Source organism: Seriola dumerili, unplaced genomic scaffold (assembly GCF_002260705.1).
Source record: "Seriola dumerili isolate Sdu_G_001 unplaced genomic scaffold, Sdu_1.0 BDQW01000068.1, whole genome shotgun sequence".
NCBI lineage: Eukaryota > Metazoa > Chordata > Actinopteri > Carangiformes > Carangidae > Seriola > Seriola dumerili.
Genome location: NW_019174323.1, coordinates 13,316,788 through 13,343,056, shown reverse-complemented (window position 1 = coordinate 13,343,056; position 26,269 = coordinate 13,316,788). Strand labels below are relative to the sequence as shown.

Below are 26,269 nucleotides of genomic sequence, written 5' to 3'. Positions count from 1 at the left end.
GGGGGGTAAAAAGAGAGGGGGAGGGGCTGACACTAGCAAATGTACAGCTGTTGGAGCGAGGGAATCAAAGCAGACAGGTCAACAGCACAGCAAAGACATAATTAGCAAACATGAACTTGCATCATGTGTCACCCATGAATGCCATCTGCTTCAATTTAAAACATTACAGGGGAACAGAGGAGCGACACAGAGAGGCAGCGGGGGAGGAAGAGAAGAAGAAGGGAGTGACAATAACAGACTTCGGGTTTTCCCTGAGTTCTGGTGGGAAGCTGAGCTCCACCAGTATATTGGCCTTCATCAATTTTGGCTTGTCACTATGGGTATTAGATGTTCGCCGAGGTAGAAAGAAAAAATTTTAAGATAGATTTTAAGTAATTTAGAAAGTTTTCAACCATAAAATGTTCTGCTCAGAATATATCTGAGGTCTTTTTCATTAAACACAAAAGGAATATATTATTGTCCAATGTATAAAACCTCCCTTAACACTATTGGTATCAAACATCCAGTCCGTGTTCATTTGCAGTGAATGGTTTTTCACTCTTGATCAAAATGCCCAAACCACCATAACCTGCTTACAACAGGGAAACCACATGGGCCTGCATATGGTCTTACAGCCATGAAATCTTAATCAAGGTTAATATGAAGAATAACTCTCCTCTCTGCCGTGGCTTCACCCGCACCAGCAGAAACATCACAGTGGAGCCATGGCTCTTCTCAATGAAGGAGACCTGATGTGTTATTTTAATCAACTTGCCCTGCCGGCATTAATTATTCACCAGGTTGGTGAATAGGGACGCCCCGCGGGTATAGAGAGAGGGAGGGATGGGGGGGCGGTCCCTTGTTATTAAGGGCTTTGGGGAGAAAAAAAACAAAAAGGAAAAAAAGGAGAATAAGGGAAGGGAAGAAAGAGGAGATATAAAGGGGGATTAGGGCTACACCTCCTGCCCTAGTTCTTGTTGGCTTTTTAGCGTGCGCGTGTGTGTGTGTGCACGTGTGTGTGTGTGTGTGCGTGCACGTGTGTGTGTGTGTGTGCGTGCCCTGGGTTGGAAACTTGGAGGGAAACTGGTAACAGAGTAATGGCAGTAAACACTGTGTATAGCCAAATGTGTGTGGATGTGCATTACTGTGGCAGCACGAGTGTCAATGTGTGTTTGTGTGCGTGTGTGTTTGTGCGCGTGTGTGTGTGTGTGTGTATCAAAGCTCACATCCAAACATGATACTGCATGATCTAATTCCTGATGGTGAGGCAGGGAGTCCCGCCCACCACACGTGATTGGTAGACGTAGACGCACATGCACACACACACACTCACAGAGCACATGGAGTCCTCCTCTAGACTGGGGTGAACTGAGGCCTGGTCCAGCCCTGCGTGACAGTGTCCTCAGGCACAGTGTGTAGAAAAACTCTGAATGTGTGTATGCCTAAGAGTGTGTACTTTTGTGGCCACAACACAAGTGCCCTGTGAGTGAGTGTGTTTCCCTAAGCAGCTTTGAGAGCGATTCTCACAGCAGAGACAGAAGGGGGAACAGAGCGCCCCTGCTGACACTCTCAGTGGGCTGACACGGAAAGCTTGTTTGGGGGCATTAAATCTTAATACACGGGAACACTGGGGAGGAGACGGAGAAAGGGAGAAAATGAGAGGAGGAAAGTGAGAGTCTGAATAAAAGGTGGAGGGAACATGACAAAAAAGGAGGGGTTTGGGCTGCATGAAGAAGATGCTGAAAAGAAAAGGAGGAAGAGAGAGAAGGTGAGCGAGGAGAAGCTGCACAGGAGCACACAGAGGGGAACTCCTCAGGGGCAGGAAGGAAGGATGTTGCGAGGGAAAAGAAAATTCTTTCCCTTCCAATCCACATGAGGATAGTCTAAGATGCCAGAAACGTGTAACGCGGCACTAAATCAAACCGGTTAAATCATCATGTGTTAATGACTCCGTTAACCCGTTTCTCCCCCTCCCTCCCTCATCCCTTCCCCTTCACTAAAAGCCTGTACAGAGGCTCTGTCATCCCTAATTCATCCTCTCAGCAGACAGAGACAGAGGAGGTAGAGAGAGGTAGAAGATGAAAGGCTGTGAACTCTCTCATGAGACTCTTTTATAAATAGTTTCTGCCAATAAGATCTGAGTTTGTCTACAAATGTCAATGTTGTTTCTCAGAGTCACTACGGTCCATCGCTGTGTAAAAGCGATAGACTGATATGTGGCATTTTCTGCCTCTCTCAGATGCTTGTTAGCATGTAGCAAATACAACAAGGCTGACAGGTGCAGCTATGCCTGTGTGCCAACCACTGTGTGTTGTTAGGTCTGCTGGCATGTAGCAAGGTGCATGGATAGTTCAGACTTTATGTGCTTACTACACTGAACAGAGCTGCGGATGGTGTTGTTCTGCTAGTTAGCATCGCAAATAGCAGGATGAATATCTGTACTGCTGTGTGGCCATCAAGAGCTTTAAGAGCTGGTACAAATACCCTGATGTGGAGTCATGTAAACTCCAACATACGGTTCAGTTTGTACTACAGTGCGTTTTTTGTTGGCACTCACGATCCACACATAGCGAAGGTGGGTGGTCCATGGATGTACTTGCAGCACAAATTAAAGACACAATTAACAGCTTTTTCTAGTTATAATCATTTGCAAATAACTGTAATTTGCTAGTTTCAGATCATTGTTTTCAAATGAAAAACTGTAGCCTCTCTGATAAATGTTGGGACACTGCAAATTCACCAAAGTCACAAAGGCGAATTCTGACCCAGAGTCAGTATCAGAAAACAACACACCGGATGAACACAGGCAACCACAAGATCACATACTGTGCATAGACACACCACAACCAATATATATGATTTCAGCAGCACCCTGCTAAGCACCCTACATCTTTTTACTGCATATGTCAAGCAATAACCAGCTCCCACTGAATCATGGTTAGCAAGAGCGTAGCTACGATTTAGAGGACTAACAACACAAAAGGTGATAAATAATTAAATAAAGCTGGTCACTTTGTTGGTATAGTGGCTCAGTCTACACGTAAGACAGAGATAAACCGGGACAATACTGTACAGCTCCCTTTAACAAAGAGCTGAGTGCATCTGAAAAGAGAGAGCATGTTTATTTCAGCCTGGTTTGGAGAATTTGTTTCGATAAAAGTTACATGTGCAATATTGTCACAGCACATCTCGAAGTCATTTGCAACAGTGATTTAGTTAAAACTGCTGCACATTTGGCCTGAATTGAATAATTTTCCAATTTGTTCGCTGGGACGTCCAAGAAAAAAATGAAGATGTAAACAGAAAGTGAGGATTCCAAGTGGAAAAGCCTTTTACGTACAATAATAAGACCCAACAGATGCAGATAATTACATGCAAGAAAAAAACATGACTCTGTTAGCACCTTGTCACAATCAGTTGTTGATCAATCAAAGCAGCAGAGATCATGTTTAATCCCCTGGCTTTGCCTTTTGCAAACAAGCAAAAATGTGCAATTACTTTTCGGCAATCTTGAACAGCTGACATAATAAATTTAGCAAACATCTCCAGTGGCACTGGTTTGTCCTGCAAATGTGTTCAAGATGTTAACAGTGTATTCATTTAATGATCCTTTTCCAGAAATGGTTCCACTCATTTTGAATGGCTCTATATGTAAATGGAGGATACGATCGCTCTGCTCCTTCACCCTGGTTTTCTCCTCCCCCTCCCACCCATTTTTTTTTTTTTTTTTACTCGGCCTCTCTCAGCTGAGTGATAAACGCTGTCTGTTGGCCATAAATCCAGGGGGAGTCCTGACAGGCGTACCAATAAAGCGCTCTATTTTCTCCCTGTTTGGTGGGTTTGTCAGGGGCCCAGAGGAAGTGAGATAACATTAGGAGGAGGAGGAGGAGGAGACGCAATTTCATCAGTGGGGTACACGCACACAAACACGGGAACACACAGACCCACTCATAAAGAAAACAGTAGGAATATCAACATGGAAGGATGAAATACACTCAGCAGCACAAAGACGAACTGGAAATGAGTGATTCATGTGCTGAGTGGCCGACGTGCTCAAACCGCGAGGCGGTTGGTGAAAATGTCGGTGTATAAGCTGTGAACAACACGCTTTTTTTTTTCCCCTTCATCTTTTCTCTATCAAACCCACACAGATATATATAAAGCCAATGCTGCATTCACAGACACACACAAACCACAACTAACACGAAAAGGAAACACTTAACTCCTGTTCGGTCTGCAGCAAATACACAGGCATCCTCATTCATTTCAATCACACACAGCGTTGTGGCGTCACACATTAATACATGCTGTATGTGCAAGTGTGCATAACATATAGAATACCTTATTTACTGCTTTTCTCAGCAACATCAAGAATTTCCAAGGCCGCACCACCTAAACCTTGTACTACACAAGCCGCATTATACGCCTACAAACTTGTCTTGCTAGTTCAAATTTCCTCTGCTTCAGTCGTACCTACACCAACACATATTGCGAGTGTAAAAGCCACAGTACCCCGTCACCTATACACCAAGGAAAGCATTGATTAATCTAATTCTGATTAAATCCAAACCATCCGATGGGACTGTCTGCTTCTCAGCCACATCAATGGCTGGCCGAGTGGATGTCTAGATGTTCGATGTTGCTTATATTTACTGTGACAGGAAGTCTTTCAGCAGACGCCTTCCTGAGAATGAAAGGACCGATCCATCTTCAGATGCTCCTCGGGTGTGTTCGAACAGAGCATGAAGCAAATCTTAGACACGCAGTTGCATGAAAAGTCACGAGAAAGGAGGGAGTGGTCACAAAAGACTGAGTCGAAGACACGTCCTTTAGTATTAAGTGTCGTTTTTGTTTCTAGTGTGGCTCAAAAACCACACTTCTCTGCTTCTATTAGCTTAATTTACTTTTAATATTCAGTGAGCAATGATTCTATTTAACATTCTGAGCCTATTATCATCTACTCTTTCCTTTGTGTCCACATGCCTGCTTCCATCAATCGCTAATCTCTTTCAAGTGCTTTTTTCCTCCGAACCCCTTTTTTCTTCTCCCTGAGAGGACACTCCACACCCGCCCACTCTCTTAATTCAGTGGCTGAAACTTTTCACCTGTCTCTCCGTCTTCACAACACACACTCCCTCCAGTCCATCACTCTCTCTCACGCTTGAGTTTCACTGCCGCCTCATTTCTCTCAAAAACACTCACCGCACACCTTCTCCACCTCTTTTATCTTTCCTTCATTGACTGATGGGCGTGAGGGGTATTTCCTAGCACTGCAGGTTAACACTTCACTTGCACTACAACAAACATAAGGGCTTAAGAACAAACTCGTTGGTGTGTGTGCATCTGTTCGGCCGGTCGTTAATGAAGGAATGACATCCTAAAGAGGAATGGAGAGGGAGAGAAAAGGAGGGACATGGCGTCAAAGGAGAAGCCCTGGAGACAAGAGCGAGGAAGAAAGCTACGACTCTTCGGGCTGAGCCTTTCTGCTCTTAAGAGGATTCCCACCTGGTAGCAATTTAGTTTGTGCCTGGTGAAGCAGGGCCTGGGAAGGGAAAATAATGTCTGTTGGGTTAGTGGTTTCATTTTTCAATCAAATAAATCACGACGTTACAGAAAATAATTTTTGTCTTTTAATGGCCTCCCCAGCGTTTGAAGTTCCTCAAGGGACAGCTAGCTTTGAAGTCTGCGAGGGGAGGAGCGAACTTCCATCAGTGTGTGTGTGTGTGTGTGTGTGTGTGTGTGCATTCATTCCGTTGCCTTCTCAAAGTCCTGAAACACAACACCTGAGGTACTCCTGACCAAAGTAAAAGCCCTGGGAAGCCCTGTGCATGTGGTCGCTCCGGCTACTGATGAAGGCAGAAAAATGATAGAAACAAAATCAAAATCAAACTCTTGTGACTGATTCCTCTCGTAGTGGCAGCAAAACAAGCTTCAAACTGATTCGTGACTTTGTAATTGAACAGAGAATAGAGGCAGATACTTCATGGTTATGATTAAAGGAATAATTCAACATTTTGGGAAATACGCTTATTTAAAAAGACTAAAGTCTGACACCCTCTCACATCTAGTCGCACAGTTTTTAGTCACACACTATAAGATTTTGTAAAGACCTCCAGATCCTGCACGGTCACTATTTACCAGACTAGTTTCCTTTGAGGTTATTTCCCATCTTGCTTCCCGTTTTATTTTGAAATTATTTTCCTTGTGTCCAATTACCCTTACTTCCAATATGCATTTAACACCGGCCTGTTTGCTGCTGGAGAAAGCGCAATCAAACGCCACTATTTGCCTGAGAAATTTGTTTTAATTTTATTTTAACGTCAAGACAAAAAGTAGAACGCAGTAATTCGTGAGCTTTCACAGATGAAGGTTATAGTGCCAGTATTCAATTTTGGCCCTGCAGCTTATCTTTATTGTAATATGGGCACAAGCTCATGGACCAAGGATGTCTGAGGAGCGGTAGAGATGGAACAAAATAAAAAGGGGATTAATTGGGTCCAGAGCTAGTGCACTACATGTGGATGAAACTGAATGAGCAAGCACCCCGCGCCCTCCTTCCACATCCCCTCCAAAGAGCGACCATTAACACAAGAGAAAATAATGGCAGCGGGGGGGTTAAGAGCAGTAAGAGCTCTTGACCTCAGAGGGGACCACAACAAAAGCAGTTTATGAAAAGAAAAAGGAAGAGGTCTAAGAGGCCTGAACGAATACCCAAGGATGTTCCTCCTGGTTTTAATCCTGTTTACATGGAGTCTACTCAGCTACAGCAAAAGGTCTCCAATGTACCAACTTTGGGCGGGATGGTTTTCGGTCCACAGCCACACACAAAGTAAGAAATGGACAGCTGTGCATGCACGTGCACAAACACACACGAGCACCACAGGGGAAAACTACGTCAGCTTCTGGGCATACAGTACAAGCAGCCACACCAAACGTGTCGACAGACAGACGACTACCTTCATGATAAAGACTTAAAATATTCCCCTCAAAACGTTTTCCCCTGGAGCTCTTCCACTGCTTTCCATGTGAACCTTCAGTCCAAGTGATCTGGTTTTGACATAAAGGCTATTTTTCAAAGGTCTGAAAGACGCCGGCTTTTGACAACACATCTGCCAGGACTGAGTGCTTTCTTTTTTCAGTGTTGGGTGGGGGGTGGGGGGTGGGGGGGCAGAGAGGCCATATAGTTGTCTTCCCTGCAGAAAACCACCTAATGCACTCCAGAAACACACACTCGCCGGCCTCGCACTGTTCACAGCTGTGCTAGATGTGTGTGTACACACAGAAAGATACACAACACACCAAACCCTCAGGGACAAAGAAAGACAAACTCACACACAAAATTAAAAAAGGTGTGGATATTTTCTGGACTTAATCAAATGCTAAAACACACTCACTTGTCCTGAACACACCCATGAGAACCTCAGTTAGTATAATATTTAAAGCAACATAACTCCCCACGTCAAAGCATCTCCCTCGCACTGTGTACACAGCTCGATTATCAGCCCTATTTGAAACTCACAGCCACAGTGAATGCCTGGCTGGATAGGTGGGTGGGTGGCTAGACGGATGTTTGCACACTGCTTATTCAGTGTCTAATATCTTTGGGATAGAGGGGGTGGCGTGGAGATGGAAAGATAGCTGGGTCAAAAAAATGAAAGGAAGAAAATGATGAAGGGCTTACAGCGGGGAGAGAAAGAGAGGAGAAGAAGCCGATTCTTGAGAAAGAAGAAAAGGGAAATAAAGAAAACCAACAGCAGGCTGGGGAGGGAAAACAAATCCTCTGAACATTTACGATGATGAGAGGAAACAGGACACAAAAAAGACGAAGGGAGGGGGAGAAAGAGAGAGAGATAAAAACAAAGGTAGACTGAGAGCGAAAGAGTGAGGTGCTGAGAGCGAGAGTTTGGCCAAGTGCTTACAGGAAATAGTTCTGTTTGATGAGTAAATATTGAATCAGCGAAATCCCATCACTGGCATCGCCTGACCTCCCCCTCCCTCTGTTCCTCTCGTTCTCTGTGTTAACAGTAAACACAGACATTTCACCTATATTGTGGCCCATAAACACAAGTTTATGAAACAAATCAGCTGACATAATTCAAAAAGCGTCTGCACAATCATATGCAGGCGAACATCTGAGGCGGACAAACGTACGAGTCCAGTATTGTGTGGATTTTGTTGAATGCAGAGAGCTGGAAGTGGAAAAAGCACTTCCTCTGTTTGACACACACACGAAGAGACACACACAGAGGCTCCGTCGATGCCGGCCCCCGCCTGCATCTCGCTGCAGGTATCCGAGTCAGTGGTCATTTACAGAAAGTGTTAGTGATTTGTAAAGCAGTTCTTTCCAGTGTCCCGAACGACTAGTATCAGTTCATTAAAAAGATTCGGTCAAAAGATTTGTTCATCGAATGGTTCAGTTACTGACCGGAGCTCCGACTGCAGAGTCCCACTCGCTGAACTGAAACACTGAACTGTGTGTATTCCTCATGATCCCCTGCCAAAGACAAATGTTTCCTTGCCTCGCTGGTTTTTAATGACTTTTAACTGATCTACAGTGCGGCACTCTTGAACTTTTCTGGGCCTGACTCTGGCGGTTTGAGCCACTGACTGTCACTCAGGGCGCACGTTCACCGTGTAGTGCGTTCACTGAACATGCACCGTTCCCCTCGCAGTGAAAGGAGCGAGTGTTTCACAGCAAACTAATCACGTTCGCTTGTTGGGAAACTCTCACTCCTTTGCGCAGGATTCATGTTTTTCTTGCAGATACACTCAATCATTCAGTGTGTGAGTGCGTCCCTCCACGCCGGCTCACAACTGACTGAGAGCTCAACCGAACTAAGAGGGGAACAGATAAGTTTCAGGAGGCGATTCAGTTCAGTTTGTTCTTCTGAAAGGATCGTTTTCGCGAACGACTCCACGGTACAAAGTGTGAATCTGCCCCTGATTCTTTGGTGAGGGGGGTATGTCTGGGCCTGCTGTGATTTAAGATGCCTGCAGGGGCCCTTCACTTCCCTCATTCGCGCTCTCCCTCTCTTGATCTTTCTCTCCCTCTTCCTAACCTCCTCTTCAGTCCTGTCTCTTTCTTTCAGAGAATGAGCGATTAGAGGGGTCTCAGGGTCAGAGAGGGAGGTCTTGAGTTTGACCTTAGGTATGCAGCATCGCTCCGTCTCTTTCTCTGTGATCAGTCACTGCTGTCTTCTGCCTTTAAGATGTCCTGCTTCACTCACGGTGTTTCACCACAGAGTCACAGGGAACGTGGCCGTACAGTACGGGTGAGTCAGAGCCTGAGTGTACGTGCTCACTTAAAGAATAATTCATTAACAATTTTTTTGATTTAAATCCATCATTTCTATCAATAATCAACAATGTTAATAATCCCTCTTTGAATGGTTAAAACCCTGTGCAAGTGCAACAGGTTGAAAATGAGTAAATTATGATGGATCTTTGTAACCGACAGTAATGACAGTTTGGATGATAACTTTACAGTTCATCTTAGTTTTCTCTTCCCACTAAGTTTAACCTGAGAGTGTTCATGGCTTTTTCCACTGGCCACATTCGAAGGCGGTGAGACGCAACAATCATTTAAAATTGGGGAAAATTGAGCACTCTTGCGGACAATCTGCCGTCAATGACGTTCCACAAAGATATTTACATTTGTACGCAGAAAAAGTGGCAGGTAGATGTTGCGAAGACTGAAGCTGAAAGTTGGTTTAAAAAGTTACAAGAAATCGTTGGAAGCAAATCTTTCTGACATCTGGAACGTTTAAGGGGGAGGATGTTTCAGACACTGATCCTTCCTTCCAACAAGCACTTGATTTGAGGCATCCCGACTCCTTCAAGCTGACTATTCACCGCTAAAGAACTGTGGAGCGGCTTTGGCCTCTCCTGACCCTCAGAAGAGCATTTCCGATGACAAACCGCAGCCTTCCATGATCGCCTGGCTGTGGGAGATTTTGTCGGTTTTCTGTGTTTTTCTCAAGTGCACGGCGTACACAAAACAAGCGGCTGATCAAACACACTTGACTGTTATTGTGTAACTGTGTGGTACTGGTGCTTTGTCAGAATGTGTATTGTGTAAGCTTCAGCAACCATGAGAGACAAGATCCGTGAAACCACATGCTATTTGTGGGGTCTGCCACAATCACCCGTATGGTTTTCCCAACTTGAGAACGCTGGTCTGAGTCAGGAGACAAAGAAAATGTTTTCGTACAGTTGGTGGAAGTATGGTCTTTGCAATTGAGTGTGGGCGTGTGTGTGTGTGTGTGTGTGTGTGTGTGTGTCTATCTGCTGCAGCCTAAGACCTGAGATCTTATCTTGGCAGCAGCTGATCAGTCATTGTCAGTGACTGTGGAATTCCTCAGTAACTCCACCAGATCAGACCAGTTTTGTTCTACAGTTTGTGTGTGAGAACAACTCGCACAGTCAAATCCATCCAACACAACAATAATCAGGCCGATCCATGACAGGAAGCATACCACACCAACACCCACGTGGCCCTGTGGTGTGTGTTATATCATGGTCACTTCACTTATTTGTTACATAGTTCTGAACAATTGGGTTAAAAAAAATAAAAAAATAAATCCAAGGACAAGAACGGCCACCGTGAGAGCACGTTTCTGGCACACGGTTTTAAAAGCTGCCGCGACTGTGCGTGCGTGTGAACATCTGGTCGTTGCGTGGGACAGACCAAATTAGGGGACTAATCAAGGCATAATGCACACCAGTTGTTTAGAAAGCAATTTCAAAATGGAGGGCAAAGCTGTGCCACTAATCACACCCCCTCCGTCCGTGTAGTGTGAGCGCGCTGACGGAGCGAAGAGGAGAAAGACTGGGACACGGAGATAAAAGGAGCATCTGAATGTGTGGAGAGAGTGAGGGAGAATAAGAGACGTTAAGAGAGAGAGAGAGAGAGAGAGAGAGAGAGAGAGAGAGAGAGAGCCGGTGCAAGTTTCAGGTGCCTCTTCGCACTGATCACAGGGTAACTGCCGAACAGCTGTTTGCTCCTGATGAAAAGAGAGGCCACGGAGTGAAAAGAGAGATCAGAGAGACGAGGAGGATGAAAAATGAAAGCTAAACAGTGAAAAATAAAGGAGAAGGATAAAGCGCCACACTTGTGTGTGTTGAAGCACAGTAATTCAATTCGAGCAAAGGAATAGAAAGTAGGGTTAAGGAACTGAAAGTAATAAGAAAAAAAAAAAATAGAGTTAAAAAGAAAAGGGAGGAGAAGTTGAGACACATATTTCATAAATTATAAGTAAAATAAAACCAGAATTACCTGTGGACCTCATGTGATTTAAGGATTTAGACCCCACATCTGTGTTTCGTGCAGCCCGCTCACACAGGACACACTACTCAGATGGAGTTTATTTATGTAGGTGAAGGTTCATTGATTTTAATATTGCATGTGCTGATTAGTGATTTTAATCCCGTCTGGAGCGCATATGTCTTGTGTTTCTTTTCCCTCTCCCTCAAGTAAAAATTACACTCCCTAATATTTACTGTGTTTCGACACGCTCACTGGTCCTTCCACGTTAAAGTCGTACACACACACACACAACCTCATAGTTATTTTAGTGAATTTTAGTTTTTAGGTTTTTTTTAAGTTTCATTTTCACTGAATTGACTGACTTTTCCTTTTTTGCATTTACACCTAAAATGCTATAAAAACTGTCACTGGACAGAAAAAACAGAAGCGAGTGAGATGCTGATTCATAAAAGCGCAATATTATCAGATGACCTCTACGTTTGCCATCAATGACGGTAATTTGCAGTGGAATTTCTAATAACATAGATATCCTCTGTAATTCATTGTAATGATTAGACTACAGGTAATAACCCACAAGACACATGAGAAGGCCTACAGACACAAATAGCGTCTGGGGTTGGATGACAGCAATAAAATCACTCTTAATGAATAAGAGACATTTCTAATGAGGACATTTTATTTGTTTTGAGGATTTCTGTAGAAAAATGTTTTAGTCACTGTATCAGCTTTGGGAGTGTCCAGTTTTCAACTTAACACAATAATATGCAAAAGGCAGCAAGGCTAAATAAAAAGGTAGAATAACAAAGACTTGTCTTTCACAAAGAACACAGCAGACGGATTCAGACGGTGCAGCAGCGTTATATGTGTGCGTCCGCAAATCTCTGGAATGCTAATGATTATCTAAACACAGCACAATTCATTCTGCATTAGTTCGGTGGTGAACGTAGCCCTATAATGTGCTAACGCTGTCACGAGTGCATTATCATTCCACTCTGAGGTGGCTATGTGCTAATGTTAGCAGACAGGCTTGAGGTTAAGTGTGGCCAGGGGCCCCTTAGAGAGGTGCCAAGAGAGAGCTGGTGGCCCCATAAGCCCCGGCCGAACAGAGCTCTCTTAGCCCCTTTGCGCAACACAGCTATCCATTGTGCTGGGCTGAAAAAGCACATTAGCCGCTGAGAAAAGGGCTTTCCCTCTGAAACCCCCTTGGACAACAAGCAAAGCTCTGCTTGATAATTCAATCACTCTCCGAGCGGCGCAGGCCAGAGCTGCTCAACCTCTCGGAACCTTTCCTCAGCTCTCTCCTTTCCTTCCTTCCTTCATCTCCTTCCATTAGGTAACTGCCCTATATTTTACAGATGCTGTCATTGCTACCCCCCTTATCAAAGGACAATAGAGGAATGATGCCTGTGAGAGAGTCATTGACATTTGAATGTATGCGGCGGTGTGAATTATGGCTGTATGCAATGGGTGCTGCAAAAAGGGCATAAGGAGGTAGAGAGATGTGTGTGTGTGTGTGTGTGTGTGTGTGCGTATGTGTGTGCGTGTGTGTGTGGGGAGGGGGATAAAAGGAAGGAGAGGGGGGTCAGTGCGAGAGTGGGTTGAAGGAAAGGATAGGAAAGCCGTAGAGAAGGAGAGAGAGAGAGAGATAAAAAAAAAGGGGGAGTTCTTATCGCTTTACCCTTGTCTTGACTTCCTTGCGGGGCTTTTGAAGAGCGCAGAAATAAAGATACTTGCGCTGGCACATCAGAGAGAGATTTAGATTATGCCAGTGTTTACCCAACTGAGTGCTGCATGGCTGCTGGCGACAGTCTGCTGGTTTTGAAGCTGTTATGGCCCAACTACAGCTTAAAGCGCTCACTGCTCCAAACACCCATGCTGCAGAGGAGGGTTTTCTCTCTGCGCTCGTGTGTCAGCTTGTGTGTGTGTGTGTGTGTGTGTGTGTGTGTGTGTGTGTCTCTCCACGCATGTGTGCATGTATGTGCCAGTTGCTGTGAATGTTTATGAGAGATAGCATGTGTCCTTGTATCCCTAATAGTGTGCGGCGCAATCTGCCTTTCTTTGTGTGTAAGTGTGTGTGTTTGTGTGTATCACACTGAAAATGGAGCCATCCATCGGATTATGGGTAGACAGCTCTTTAATAGGAGGGCCCTGTATTTGCATAAGCAGCCGCGGAAGGGGAAAAAAAAAACCATATAGAAAGAAAGACAGAATGAGAGTGCAAGACACAGAGAAAGAAAGAAAGACAGAAAGAAAGACAGAAAGAAAGAAAGAGAGAGAGAGAGAGATGGAAAGAAAAAGGGGGGTGGGGGAGTGGACCACACTTGCCAAGCCACTCGGGGATAAATCCTGTGGTTAGGATCTTGTATTCTGGGCAGAGATTTGGCCCCGGGTCCCCTCAAAGCAAATGGAAAATAACAGGCTGCGAGTAAATAGGTGGCAGGGTAATGATAGCTCTGTCAAGTCCTAAGGTGGAGAAAGGGGAGGGTGGGAAGAAAGGAGGAAAACAGAAGAGAACGAGAGAGAGAGAGAAAGAAGAGTGGGGAGTGAGGGGCTGCAGGTACGACGAAACAAGGATGAGTGCGGAGGAGACGGATCGAGGAGGAAAAGAGGACAAATGCCCACAGAGAGAGCAGTGGAGGCGGGAGGGAAGAAGAGTGGAGTTGAAGAAATGAGGCGAGAGAGGGAGTGAAGAGGGACAGATGTGAGGGAAGGCCAGAGGGCTGGTGGGAGAGGGTGATGGGTTTTCTTGTGGGATCCCCTTTTTGGCTAAGCTTGCTAGTGTTTTGGCACATGATGCTGGCACAGGACACAGGTGTTGCCAAAGCCTGTGTGTGCATCTGTGTGGGTGTGTGTGCATATGTGTGTGTGTGAGTGTGTGCGCCTGGGGCTCCCACTCCTGTCGCATCTGCACAGAAAGCTTGCATCTCCATCTCCCTGGTTCTCTGTCTCTCACATAATATTCTTGTTTTCCCATTTGAATCAGGTTTTTCCAAAGCCTGTCACCACCTCCCTATTCCTCCTCCTCCTCCTCTTCTTCCACCAGGCTCGAGCTCCTCCTGTCCTAACCAACAACACCCAACTACACACTTTATCCACAATAAAAATCACCAAGAATCGCCACTCCCAATCAGAAAATTCCCTAACAGAAGCGCGCGCACACACACACACACACACACACTCCACCTACTGCATAGTGACACTGGTGTATGTTGATGGCCAGTCAGGAGTAAGTCAGATAAGAAGCGTTTAATCATTGTACCATTAGTATTGATTATGGCAGCACCGGGTTGTAGTCTAGTCTAATCTAGTCTGGTTAACATTCATAGCAGGTTATTAGCATCTATGTCATTTTTTCAATATCTGCACATGATGGAGTGAGATATCCTGCCTCAGCTTAGTGTCTCCTGATCCCGCACCGACTTCACACGTGCGCTTTGTGTACCAAGTTAGGGAGTAAGGGGGGGGGGGATTTGGGGGGTGGGGTGGGGGGGGTGGTCACGTAGCTCATCAGACGTTCATGCCGATGGCAGGAGTTTGCAAAGATGCAGCCCTTTAATTAAAGTTGAGTAGTAGTATTAAGTGTAGTAGCCTTGTGAAAAAAAAAACCCCAGCATTGAACGGATTCTGGGTTTTTGAGATACAAGATGAGAACAATATTGACATTTTTGTATGACAATATGGTTGCCTTCCTATATGGCCACTTGTCAGCATTTAAACGATATTGTTTACCCATGTTTCGGAGTGATGTTCTCTTCAAATGCAAACTTTTGGATTTCGGAATATATTCACTTCTTTGCCTAAATGCAGTTATTTCCTGCCGTCAGAGGTTGCAGTTAAAGACTGTGCAGTCCCTCAATGTACAAACATCTCTCATTTATAATAGGAATTATCACAATAATCAGTTCTCAAAATGTTCCGGTGTATAAATATCTCCTGAAAGCACCATCAGACTTCCTCATCATGTTTAATAATAGAACTTTTAAGTCAGAAAAAGCTCATGGTAAAAGGAAATAGATGTAGGTGCTGTTAGAGAAACAGGAACACAATTATTTAGAGGAGAAAGTTGTCGCCTGCATGTAACTGCATTTTTTCTTCAGATTTGCTACGGTTAAAAAAAATGCATCGAATCTGTTGAAATCTACTTATTTGTAATCTGGTACAACACGAATGATAAAACCCTTCGACTGCTTGTGACGTGGCAATGATCTCAAAGTGGCATCGGAGACAATTACTTCTTTGAAAATTTAAGAATAGGAGAGCCCTTGTGCTCATTTTTCAGCCTCCCAGAGCTCTGCAGTTAATTAACAAGGTCGTTAAGCTGGGGTGAATGAGTGCTACGCTGCCATGCTAGACATGTATTACACGCCATGTTTAATAAGCCCGCGTCCTCGCCATCAGAGTATCGGCACCCCTCAAATGACTTTCCAATAATGACAACCAGCTCCCCAGAGGTACCGTGTCTGTGTGTGCGTACGAGTGTGTCCTTCTGAAGTGGCTAAATGGCTGGTACCTGGTGGCCTGATGGAAAAAGCGCTTTAGTCAATAGAGTGTGTGTTTACATCGCATCCACACACACTTTGGATTGCTGCCAAAGGGGAGCACGTCACAAGTGTTTCTCATGTCATTATCCTTATCCCCACCACAGAAGCCTGTGTTTGTGTGTGTGTATGTGTGTGTGTGTGTGTGTGTGTGTGTGTCTTTTTGCCACCCATGGAGTGTACTGACATGCCCCCTTGATTCCTGCAGACCACCGGGGCAGAGAGCAACCACCTGTCTGTCCAGTAACCAGCACACACACACACACACACCCTCACAAACACACACTTTGCCCAACATTACCATATCCATATTTACTCATGGTCGGTGCATTCCACCACGGGCTGCTTAATGGGATAGGTGACACACAAACACACACACACCCACACACACACACAACCACACACACAAACACACGCACACACACACAAACACACACACGTACACAAGCTTCCTTGAGGTCTGAAAATATCCTTTCATATTTCTCCTGCTGACCCTAAAGTACATTCATAAATGCCATTTTACCCCCTTAATAAGTCAAAGGAGATGGTGCTCATGAGTGTTAGCCGCACAAGGGAACACTCCCGTACCAAGCAATTACTGCTGAAACAAGAGCGCTCTGTGGGGAAAAGCCAATTAGTCCACCATGGCAGCAGGTAGTAAGCTGGCTCCATTCATTATGATCCCTCATAACACCATGCTAATGTAACAGCACTGTATTAAGAGAGAGACAGCGTGGGGCTTTAATGATAATAACGGGATCAATAGTTGGGGTGTTACTGATAGTTCCATATCCGCACAGGCATGTGGCGTCAGGGACTTAAACAAAATCACTAATGAAAGTTGTGCACGTGCATGTGTGAGTGTGCACGTAACGAGCGCAAATGGATGTGGATATCTGACTGACTGTGTTCGATACAGCGGCGTGCATGTTTTGCGGGCGTGTGAATGTGATCAATCCACGGTGATAATATTCAGTTAGCTAATAAAGCTGCAGGCAATAAATGTAATATCAATATCTGCAACTGATCTGCTCCGGAGCGTAACCTAACCTGATGATTTTCAGATAATGTGATGTGAAGACATAACCCAGGAGGCTGTAGCTGCGGAGACAGAGAGAGAGAGAGAGTGTTGGAGGCCTAGATTAACCCTTCTGCTCTGCTTGGTCCAAATAATTGGTCTACTGTGGTTTGCTGAAGGAAGCCGAGGTAGAGGAGCTGGACAACTCTGAGAACGGGGTGGAGGAAGACGAGTGTGAACAGAGGAAAAAGAGCAGAAAGAAAAGAAGACAGAAAAAGTGCTTTGATGGCAAAGAATTCAAACAAAAGGCCTGGATTCGTGACTGTTTACTCAACAAAGCTGCCAATAAAACCCTTTACATCTGCACTTTATACCTGCAGCGCACATGATTAGACTGCACTCACATGGAGCAAAACTACATAAATACAGGTGTTCATATAGTCACACAGCACAGACACACTGAGGATTGGAATAGGTGGTCAGAGTGGAAATGCAACACCTCTCCAATCCACAAGTAAAGGAAATAATTCAAATCCATCATATGAAAAATGCTGGTAACCATATCCAAATCATGTCAACCGGCCATCTACAAAATGTATATGTAAAATGTTAACTTTTTTATAAATTTTAATAAAGATTTGATTCACAATTTCACTGTTGCTAAGAATTTATTTTATATATTTCGCGCTTCTTGTACAAACATGACAAGGTCGTGATAAGGACAAAACTATATTTCTGGACAATAGCAGGGAAAATCAACAACCACAAGGTCAAGCTACATTATTCACTCTGCACAAACACAGAGACAAGTCCGCACAACAATGGAGTCATGCGGTTCTAGCCGACACTGGAAGCTCCGCAACGCTGAAATCCATCAAGGCCAGTGCTCAGCGTTCTTCAATCTGACATTCTGTGAGCTCCAAACGGACTCTCTCTCCCCCGTCCCTCAGCTCTCACTCTCTGTCCTTCTCTCTTTCGTCACCGCTCAGCATTGAATGGGGTTGGGAAGGGCTTAGCTAAAGTGTGCGAGTGTGTGAAAATGTGAGAGAAAAGAAGAAGAAGAAAAAAAAAAAGAGGTGTTTGAGCTAGATGGAGGGAGAGAGAAATGATCTGCCAGAGAAGTGGACAGGAGGAGGAAGAGAGAGAGGGGTAAAGGTGGAGTGTTTGTGTGTCACAGTCTGCGTAAGTGTTTGGAAGGAGACACGTGTGGTTCTGTTGCTGTGTGTGTGTGTGTGTGTGTGTGTGTGTGCGTGTGTGTGTGTGCGTGTGTGTGTGAGCATGTGTGAGTTATGTTTGCAGTTATCTACATGAGAGGAGGAGCAGGAGTGAGAGAAAGTGAGCCAGCATGAAGGGCAAAGATTGTGTTTATGTTTAAGAGTGTGTGCATGTTTGTGTGTGTGTGTGCATGTGTGTGTGTGTGTGTGTACTCGTGCTCGTCAGGAAGCTGTGGTGTCCCTGGCGCTCCAGTGTTTACAGACAGGAAATGTTTGTCCAGGCAAAAGGGAAGGAACCATGCCGCCCTGCATGGCAAACACTGGGAGAGTGGACACACACACACACACACACACACACACACACACACACACACAGATACACAGAAACACACACGCATTTGCGGCAGTGTAAAAAGAGGAATCTGACAGGAACTCCAGTCTTTGTGAGTGAGGTGGGGTATCTGGTATTGGGGAAGTGGGAGTGACTGGGCTGGGCACTAACTGTTCTTCACTTCCCTCCACATTGGCTGCCAACGCAAACTCCAGCAGATAGAAAGTCAATACACTGACCCCCGCTAAACCTGTGAGGGCTGTGAGAGCGAGGCAGCGGTCCGCCTGGCCTGTACACACCAATGCACACAAACTGTTGTACATCTGCACCACCGACTGTATTCCTTTAGTTCATATTTCTCCTGCTGCCACGGCCGTTTAATTGATTATCTGCCTGTTTGTCGGTGTTACTCAGTATGCTGTGCGATGCAGGGATTGCGCGAGTAGAAGAATTTCAAAGCCCTTTTGGGATTCTGCATGCAACTATTCACCTTCCTACTTCCACTCCACTACGTTTTAAAATGCAATATTTGAAGTAATACTCCACTATGTTTGTCATCTATGATTACAACTTACTTTGCAGATTAATTTTACAATCTGGACACGGTGCAAACATCGTTTTTTTTTTTAATGAGCCCTTAAAGTCTTACTTTCTTTAATAAATGTGCAGTGCAGTGCAGTGAAGTAATTTTAACCCGTTTCCAGCACAAATAGACATGCTTCAAGGATCTTTGTGTCAAATTCAGATTTAGTGTGTGACTTGGTGAAAGCTGTGAGATTCAGGGGTTTTTCTTTCATGGTATGAAAACTCATCTCGAGAAAATTCTTGACACAAGAAACTTGTTTAACCGAGAAAAAAAAGACCTTAATTACTGCGTCAGATGGAGATTCTCCTACAATATATATACATATACAATATACTCTTACTGCGAAATATGATGCATTATTACAGAATAAACGATACATCAGCATTTAGTTACAATTAGCTCGACCTGCTACAACATTAAAATAATGCTTATAGGGTATTGCATCAGTAATAGTAATGCAATGATATATTATATGTAATAATATATATTAATATTACAGTGTGAAAAGGGCCATTCGGCGTATTAAGTACTACTTAATAGATTTTACTGGTAATACTTGCAGAGCTTTTGGTGCTGCGGCTTTTACCTGAGTCAAAGATCTGAACACTTCCTCCACCACTGTTCAGGCTTAAACAAAGTTTCTTGTGTATAAATAATAGACTACAGAGCAGCTTCTCTCTGCTTTTGAAAAGTGCTTTTCTGCTAGTTTGACTTAAATAAGAAACTTTGCGAGTCAGTTCTGAAGCTTTTGATTGATAGTATAAAGGAGGCGTACCATCAAGGTTGGCTACAATGATAGCATTTGTGAGATTATTTTAGCAACACTTGCCAAATTTGTGCTCCCCAAATAAGCAATGCTCCTTTCTGGCTGTCCTGCCTCATTTTCTCGTGATCTACACTGACGTTTCCGTGTGTGTGTGTATGTGTTGATGTGTGTGGGCTTGTAAATTAAGGACAGCGCTGGAGGCGATGTGGGTGTGTGTGTGAGAGAGAGAGAGAGAGAAAGTGTGCTGCTCTCTGTTTACCAACACACACGTCTTTCACGTAGGAATGATCTAAACAGGATGAGATGAACGTGTCCTTTTACAAGCAGAATCACAAGAAACAGCATATGTGCACACACACACAGAGTGGGGGAGCTGTGCAGGAAACAGTGAGCCACAGCCTTGTGAGTAAACCAGGACACACACAAAAGGAAAGTAAATCTTCTCCCCACCACCTGTCACTCAAAAACCAGCATGCATGATAGTTACAGCATGGCACAGGTACAGAGCACTTCAAAGCCTAACATCAACCAGCAAAAAGGGTGTAGTAGAGTGTACTTACTGGCTGGTGAAGGGGTGCTGTACCCACTGATGGGCAGTCCTGGCAGGGCTGGAGGCGACAGGCTCCCCAACATGTGGGGGAAGAAGTAGGAGTAGGTGGGCATGGGGAAGCCGTTGAGGTGGGGGCCCGGCACCGGGTTGCCCTTCCCAGCCATGATGGCTCAGTCCACCCTCCAGTCACAAACAGACCTCACTGAAAAGACCACCTCAACAAGATCGAACAGAGCCACAGAGGAGTCAGTGTGGATTACCGTACTGATTTAATCCCCCATAGGGACGCGGGATGAGTAGATATTCCAAAAGGCTGCCAGGCGAAGTTTGTAAAAAATCTCCTTACGGCTTGGAAACTGGTCCTTAAGATGGCTGCTGTAGATGTCACCAAGACAAATATCCTGCTGGTTTAGTGAATGTGTGTGTTGAGGTTTGAGTTACTAAGGACACAGAGATAAAAAGAGACACGGGGTAGAAGTATAAAAGAGGGCTGTGGAGTGTTTTAGCCTTCCTTTCTCCGGTATTGTGAAACAAGCTGAAAGGCCTTATTTGCGAGAGGCGTTGGGGAGGCTGTAAGGTAGCACAGCCATTCCTTATCTTTAAGATGAAGAGGGAGAAAGAGACAGAAGGCAAGTTGAGTCAAGAACAGGTGACTTTGATGACTGCAGTCAGGAGTGGTGATAGTGGTGATACGGGTGCTAGTGGTTGCAAAGCTTCCACAGGAGCGCAGATTTACTCTTCCACTGCAGAGTGCTCCTAGGGAATGCGCAGATCACATGATGCCAAAACAAAGCTCCTCTCCTTAGACGGGCCTCCTCTTTGCAGTCGTACAGCCTCTGCCTATGGGAAAAAAAAGAGAGAGAGAGAGAGAGAGAGAGAGAAAGAAAGAGAGAGATCATTTAGTGCTTCAGTGACAAGGTAAAGAGATCGTTTCCCTTTGTACTTAAGTGGTTGAGCAAAACAGTTCTTTTCTTTTGACACTAATTAATGGTAATGTCTCATCTGAAATGTTACAAAAACACCCCATCCGCCTTAATTATCTAATGGAGTGTTAAAACTGTGAAGAGAGCAGTGGGTGTGTGATGTCTCCTCGCAGCTTTGTGTGCTCATACGCGCGCTCATTAACAGTAACAGACTACAAATACTTTGGGAGATGAGCCAAAATATAAATGGAGAGACCAACACAAAAGAAAACTTTGCTAATTACACCAGTTGCAGAAGCCAGAGGTGAGACGCAAAGCGCCGTTCTGGGACCACTAGAGATTTCTGCTGCAGAGTTTACTTCAAAATTAAGTCTAAGACATGTACAAACAGACCTGTAATCACCACAGAAAGCATGACCTCACATGAGGGCACTGACAACTATACACCCAGAGAGCACAGAGAGAAACTATTTCATTAAAACAGCTTGTCATAACACAAGCATAACTTATATTTGACTGTAATGACCCTTCAGTGAGTCAGTGGATGTAATGCACAGCTAAGAGGCATTGCAACACAAACACACACAAATACACTCAGACCTCACTGAATAAGCAGGAGGAATGTGTCTTTGCATGAGCAGTGTTGCTGCTCAGGAATGTGGCACTCTAACATGAATCACACCAGGACATCATGGATGAACTCCTGTAAAGAGAGAGAGGTCAAGTCAGACATGTTTGTGTGCCTGTTCCCACTTGTATGATGTAGATAAAGCATGAGGATATGACAAGTTAGAGGGACGCACTGGCGGCAGCATTGTGCAGATAGGTGACAAATTAAAGGAAAAACCAACATTAAGTGTCTCCGGAAAGTGTTTGGCAAAGACAAGCCAGCAAAAGAAAAAGCTTCATTTACCTCTTGCACAGTCTCTGAAACTCTACTGGAGAGATAAACACCATCTCTTACAAAACATATTCCCTCATCTGATGCTTTAATAATGTGGTCCAAAATCTCCCAATGGTGTTCAATTGAGGTCAAGATCTGGTGAGTGCCTTTCATTACAGTGCGCTGGAGGATTTCAGGTGTGTTTTCATTTTGTTAATCTATTTATACATTAGAAAGTCTGGCTACTGTTTTCTATTTATTTTAATTAAGTTATTTAATATTTTCCTACACAGGAGAGGCTATTATGTTGGTTATACACAGCACACTCAGCACCAGAAGTTTCAAAGTGTTTTGTTTACAGACATTCATCATTTCTAAATAGTACATTTTAATCTTGTTGGATAACGGTTAATGGTCGGTTAATGGTTGGTAAACGAGCATTGGCTATCGGTCAGAAAAATTCATTTTCATACTGGTCAAGCTACTCAGTGACCCATTACAACATTTATTTTACATTCATCTTGTCTGTTTATTTGATAGTGCTCATCCTTACGGGTCCAGAATCACTGTCAAATCTGCTCCCACCATCTTCACTGACTCTATCTGACATGTGATACAATATTTAGAAACTACAGAAGAAACTCTTGTAGAAAAGCTTTTTTTTCTTGATAACCTGTGATAACAGTACAACATTCTTTGGTGTAACCGTCAGAAAACTGTTCTCTGCTATTCCATAGGGGCTCGGTGCGTGACCTGTGCATGTGTGAGCATGTGTGTGTGACTGTATACCTACATGTAAGAAAAGTGAGTAACTACTTACGGGAATAAGTTACCAAACTGCAGTAAGAGTGTGTGCCGGTGGGTGTATGAGCGAGCATACGTGTGATACGTCTCTTAATCAGATGGAGAGCTGATTTTATTGGCTTGGCCCTCTATTAGGCACCGTATTTTTATTGATCTGTCCAAAGTGCTCTCGAGTCACCCTGTCACAGTGAGCTGGTGTGTGTGGTGGTCAGGGGTTGTGGGCTGAAGGGTGCGTTTGTATTAGTCCGAAAGCTTTACTAGCATTTTTAAAGCCCATGGGAGTTAGATATAGTTTTATTTGCTTTTAAAGCCGCCACACACCCCCACCCCCTCCTGACTAGCCACCCATTAAACCGAAAGAGAGGTAAGACTTAAAGGGAACATATAACAATATCATTTCTGGTTCTATAATACAAAGTAATACACAACCATTACCATTATGAACCTAGGCCTCGATACACTCACACATTGCACACTGGCACGATCATGTAAAATGCATCAGCACTGTCAAAGATACACAGTGAAGTGATGTAAAGCCCTATATATTTTAATGCAACACCCAGAGGCCATAGATGCTGAACTGGGTCTTTCAGTGAGGAACTACAACTCACTGGGACACTGGGAGAACCCACAGGCTGGAAATGGGCCACTTCCTTCAACATTATCATTACGGCATCTAGTGTGGGCACCATAAGAGGCTGTTCTGAATGATAAGCGACAACACATTACCATGCACTTACCCCAGCAGCAACTTTGTTGTGGCGCTGCCAGATCTAATTCTTTTTACTGATGTCACGGCAGACAGAAAGGGATATTGTGGCTCCAGCACAACCAGCTTGTCTTATATGTTGTGAGAGATGCAGGCAGACGAGTCGGACCAAGGGGTAGGCAAAGTTTCTACTCACTTTTTGATTTATAATTAGAGACTGAGAAACATCCTTGAACTTGACGGTAGATTATCAAAATTATATCTGTGCTGGAAAGCATCCAAACAAGTGTGACAAAATTAATAATTTAATAAATAAATTAATAATATTTTAACTTTTTGTCCCTATTGTGCTGCAGCAGACGCGTGTAAAGCATAAAATGAAAATAACCCCAACATGAATCTTTGAATTATTTTCTTATATTTTAAACACTTTAAATATTGATGAGTCCTAATATGAGTTTACTTTAAGTTCAAATTAAATCTTGACATGGGAATATGTCATGAATGAGGCTCAGTGTCTGAAGCTGCGAGCACACAAACATTTTCTGATGCATGTAAACAATGTCTGACTGGTGCAGCTGAGGCATTTCAAACACACACACACACACACACACACACACACACACACACACACACACACACACACACACACACACACACACACACACGCACACGCACACGCACACGCACACCACTGTATGATGAATTAAAGCATAACTGTCCGGCACATGGCGGCCAGCATTGTGGCAGATAGGTTGACAAATTAAAGGAAAAACCCAACATTAAGTGTCTCCGGAAAAGTGTTTTGGCAAAGACAAGCCAGCAAAGAAAAAGCTTCATTTACCTCTTGCACAGTCTCTGAAACTCCTACTGGAGAAGATAAAACACCATCTCTTTACAAACACATATTCCCTCATCTGATGCTTTTAATAATGTGGTCCAAAATCTCCCAATGGTGTTCCAATGAGGTCAAATCTGGTGAGCCTTTTCATATACAGTGCGCTGGAGCATGATCTTCAGCGTCGTTGTGATTTCAATTGTTGGTTAATCGTACTTTATAGGCATACAGAAAGGTCTGGCTTACTGTTTCGTAAATCTATTGTGATTTTAATTAAGTTATGTTGATAGTTTTCCGTACAACAGAGAGGCTCATTATGTTGGTGCTATACACAGCACAGCCTCAGACCAGAAGTTTCAAAGTGTTTTGTTTACAGGACCATTCATCATTTACTAAATAGTTACATTTAATCTTGTGGATAACGGTTAGATGGTCCGGTTAATGCGTTTGGTAAACGACAGCATTGGCTATCGGTCAGAAAAAATTCATTTTCATACTGGTGTCAAGCTTTCAGTGACCCAGTTACAACATTTATTTACATTCATGGCTTGGTCTTGTTTATTTGCATTAGTGCTCATCTTACGGGTCCAGAATCACTGTCAAAATCTGCCCCACCATTCTTCACTGACTCTATTCTGACATGTGATACAATATTTAGAACCTACAGAAGAAACATCTTGTAGAAAAGCTTTTTTCTATCTTGAGTAACTTGACAACAGTACAACATTCTTTGGTGTAACGTCAAAAACTGTTCTCTGCTATTCCATAGGGGCTCGGTGCGTGACCTCTGTCATGTGTGAGCATGTGTGTGTGACTGTATACCACCTACATGTAGAAAAAGTGAGAGTAACTACTTAACGGGACATAGTTTACCAAACTCGGCGTAAAGAGTGCGTGCCGGTGGGTGTATGAGCGAGTCATACGTGTGATACGTCTCTTAATTGCATGGAGAGCTGATTTTATTGGCTTGGCCCTCTATTAGGCACCGTATTTTATTGATCTGTCAAAGTGCTCTCGAGTCACACCAGTGGAGCTGGTGTGTGTGGTGGTCAGGGGTTGTTGAAGCGGGTTTGTATTAGTCCGAAAAGCTTTACTAGCATTTTTTAAAGCCCAAGTGGGCAGTTAGACATATATCTTTTTGCTCTTTACACACCCCTCACACGCAACTATGCCACCCCTTAACGAAAGAGAGGTAAGATACTAAAGGGAACAGTTATAAATATCATTTCTGGTTCTATAATAAAGAGAACACCAACCATTACCATTATGACAACTAAGGCCTCGATACACTCACACATTGCACACTGGCACGATCATGTAAACACATCAGCACGTTCAAAGATACACAGTGAAGTGATGTAAAGCCCTATATATTTTAATGCAACACCCAGAGGCCATAGATGCTGAACTGGGTCTTTCAAGTGAGGAACTACAACTCACTGGGACACGAGAAAACCCACAGGCTGGAAATGGGCCACTTCCTTCAACATATCATTCGAGCGCATCTAGTGTGGGCACCAATAGAGAGCTGTTCTGGAATGATAGCGCAAAACACATTACCATGCACTTACCCACAGCACAACTTTGTGGCGCTGCCAGACTCTAATTCTTTTTTCACTGATGTCAGTGCAGACAGAAAGGGATATTGTGGGTCCAGCACACTGTCTTATATGTTGTGAGAGATGCAGGCAGACGATTCGGACCAAGGGGTAGGCAAAGTCTACTCACTTATTGATTTATATTAGAGAACTGAAAAACATCTTGAAACTTGACGGTAGATTATCAAATTATATCTGTGCTGGAAAGCATCCAAACAAGTGTGACAAAATTAATAATTTAATAAATAAATTAATAATATTTTAAC

At 44.0% G+C, this 26,269-nt stretch overlaps 1 protein-coding gene across 1 annotated transcript in view; it reads right to left on the bottom strand.

Annotated features, from left to right (window-relative positions):
- The window catches only part of rara (retinoic acid receptor alpha), a 77,902-nt gene extending 57,476 nt beyond the window's left edge, over positions 1–20,426 (bottom strand). The window contains exon 1 of the mRNA XM_022742607.1: positions 20,259–20,426. Coding sequence (XP_022598328.1) covers positions 20,259–20,412 — 154 coding nt within the window. The 5' untranslated portion in view covers positions 20,413–20,426. The remainder of the gene's footprint in view (positions 1–20,258) is intronic.
- Positions 20,427–26,269: the final 5,843 nt, after the last annotated feature.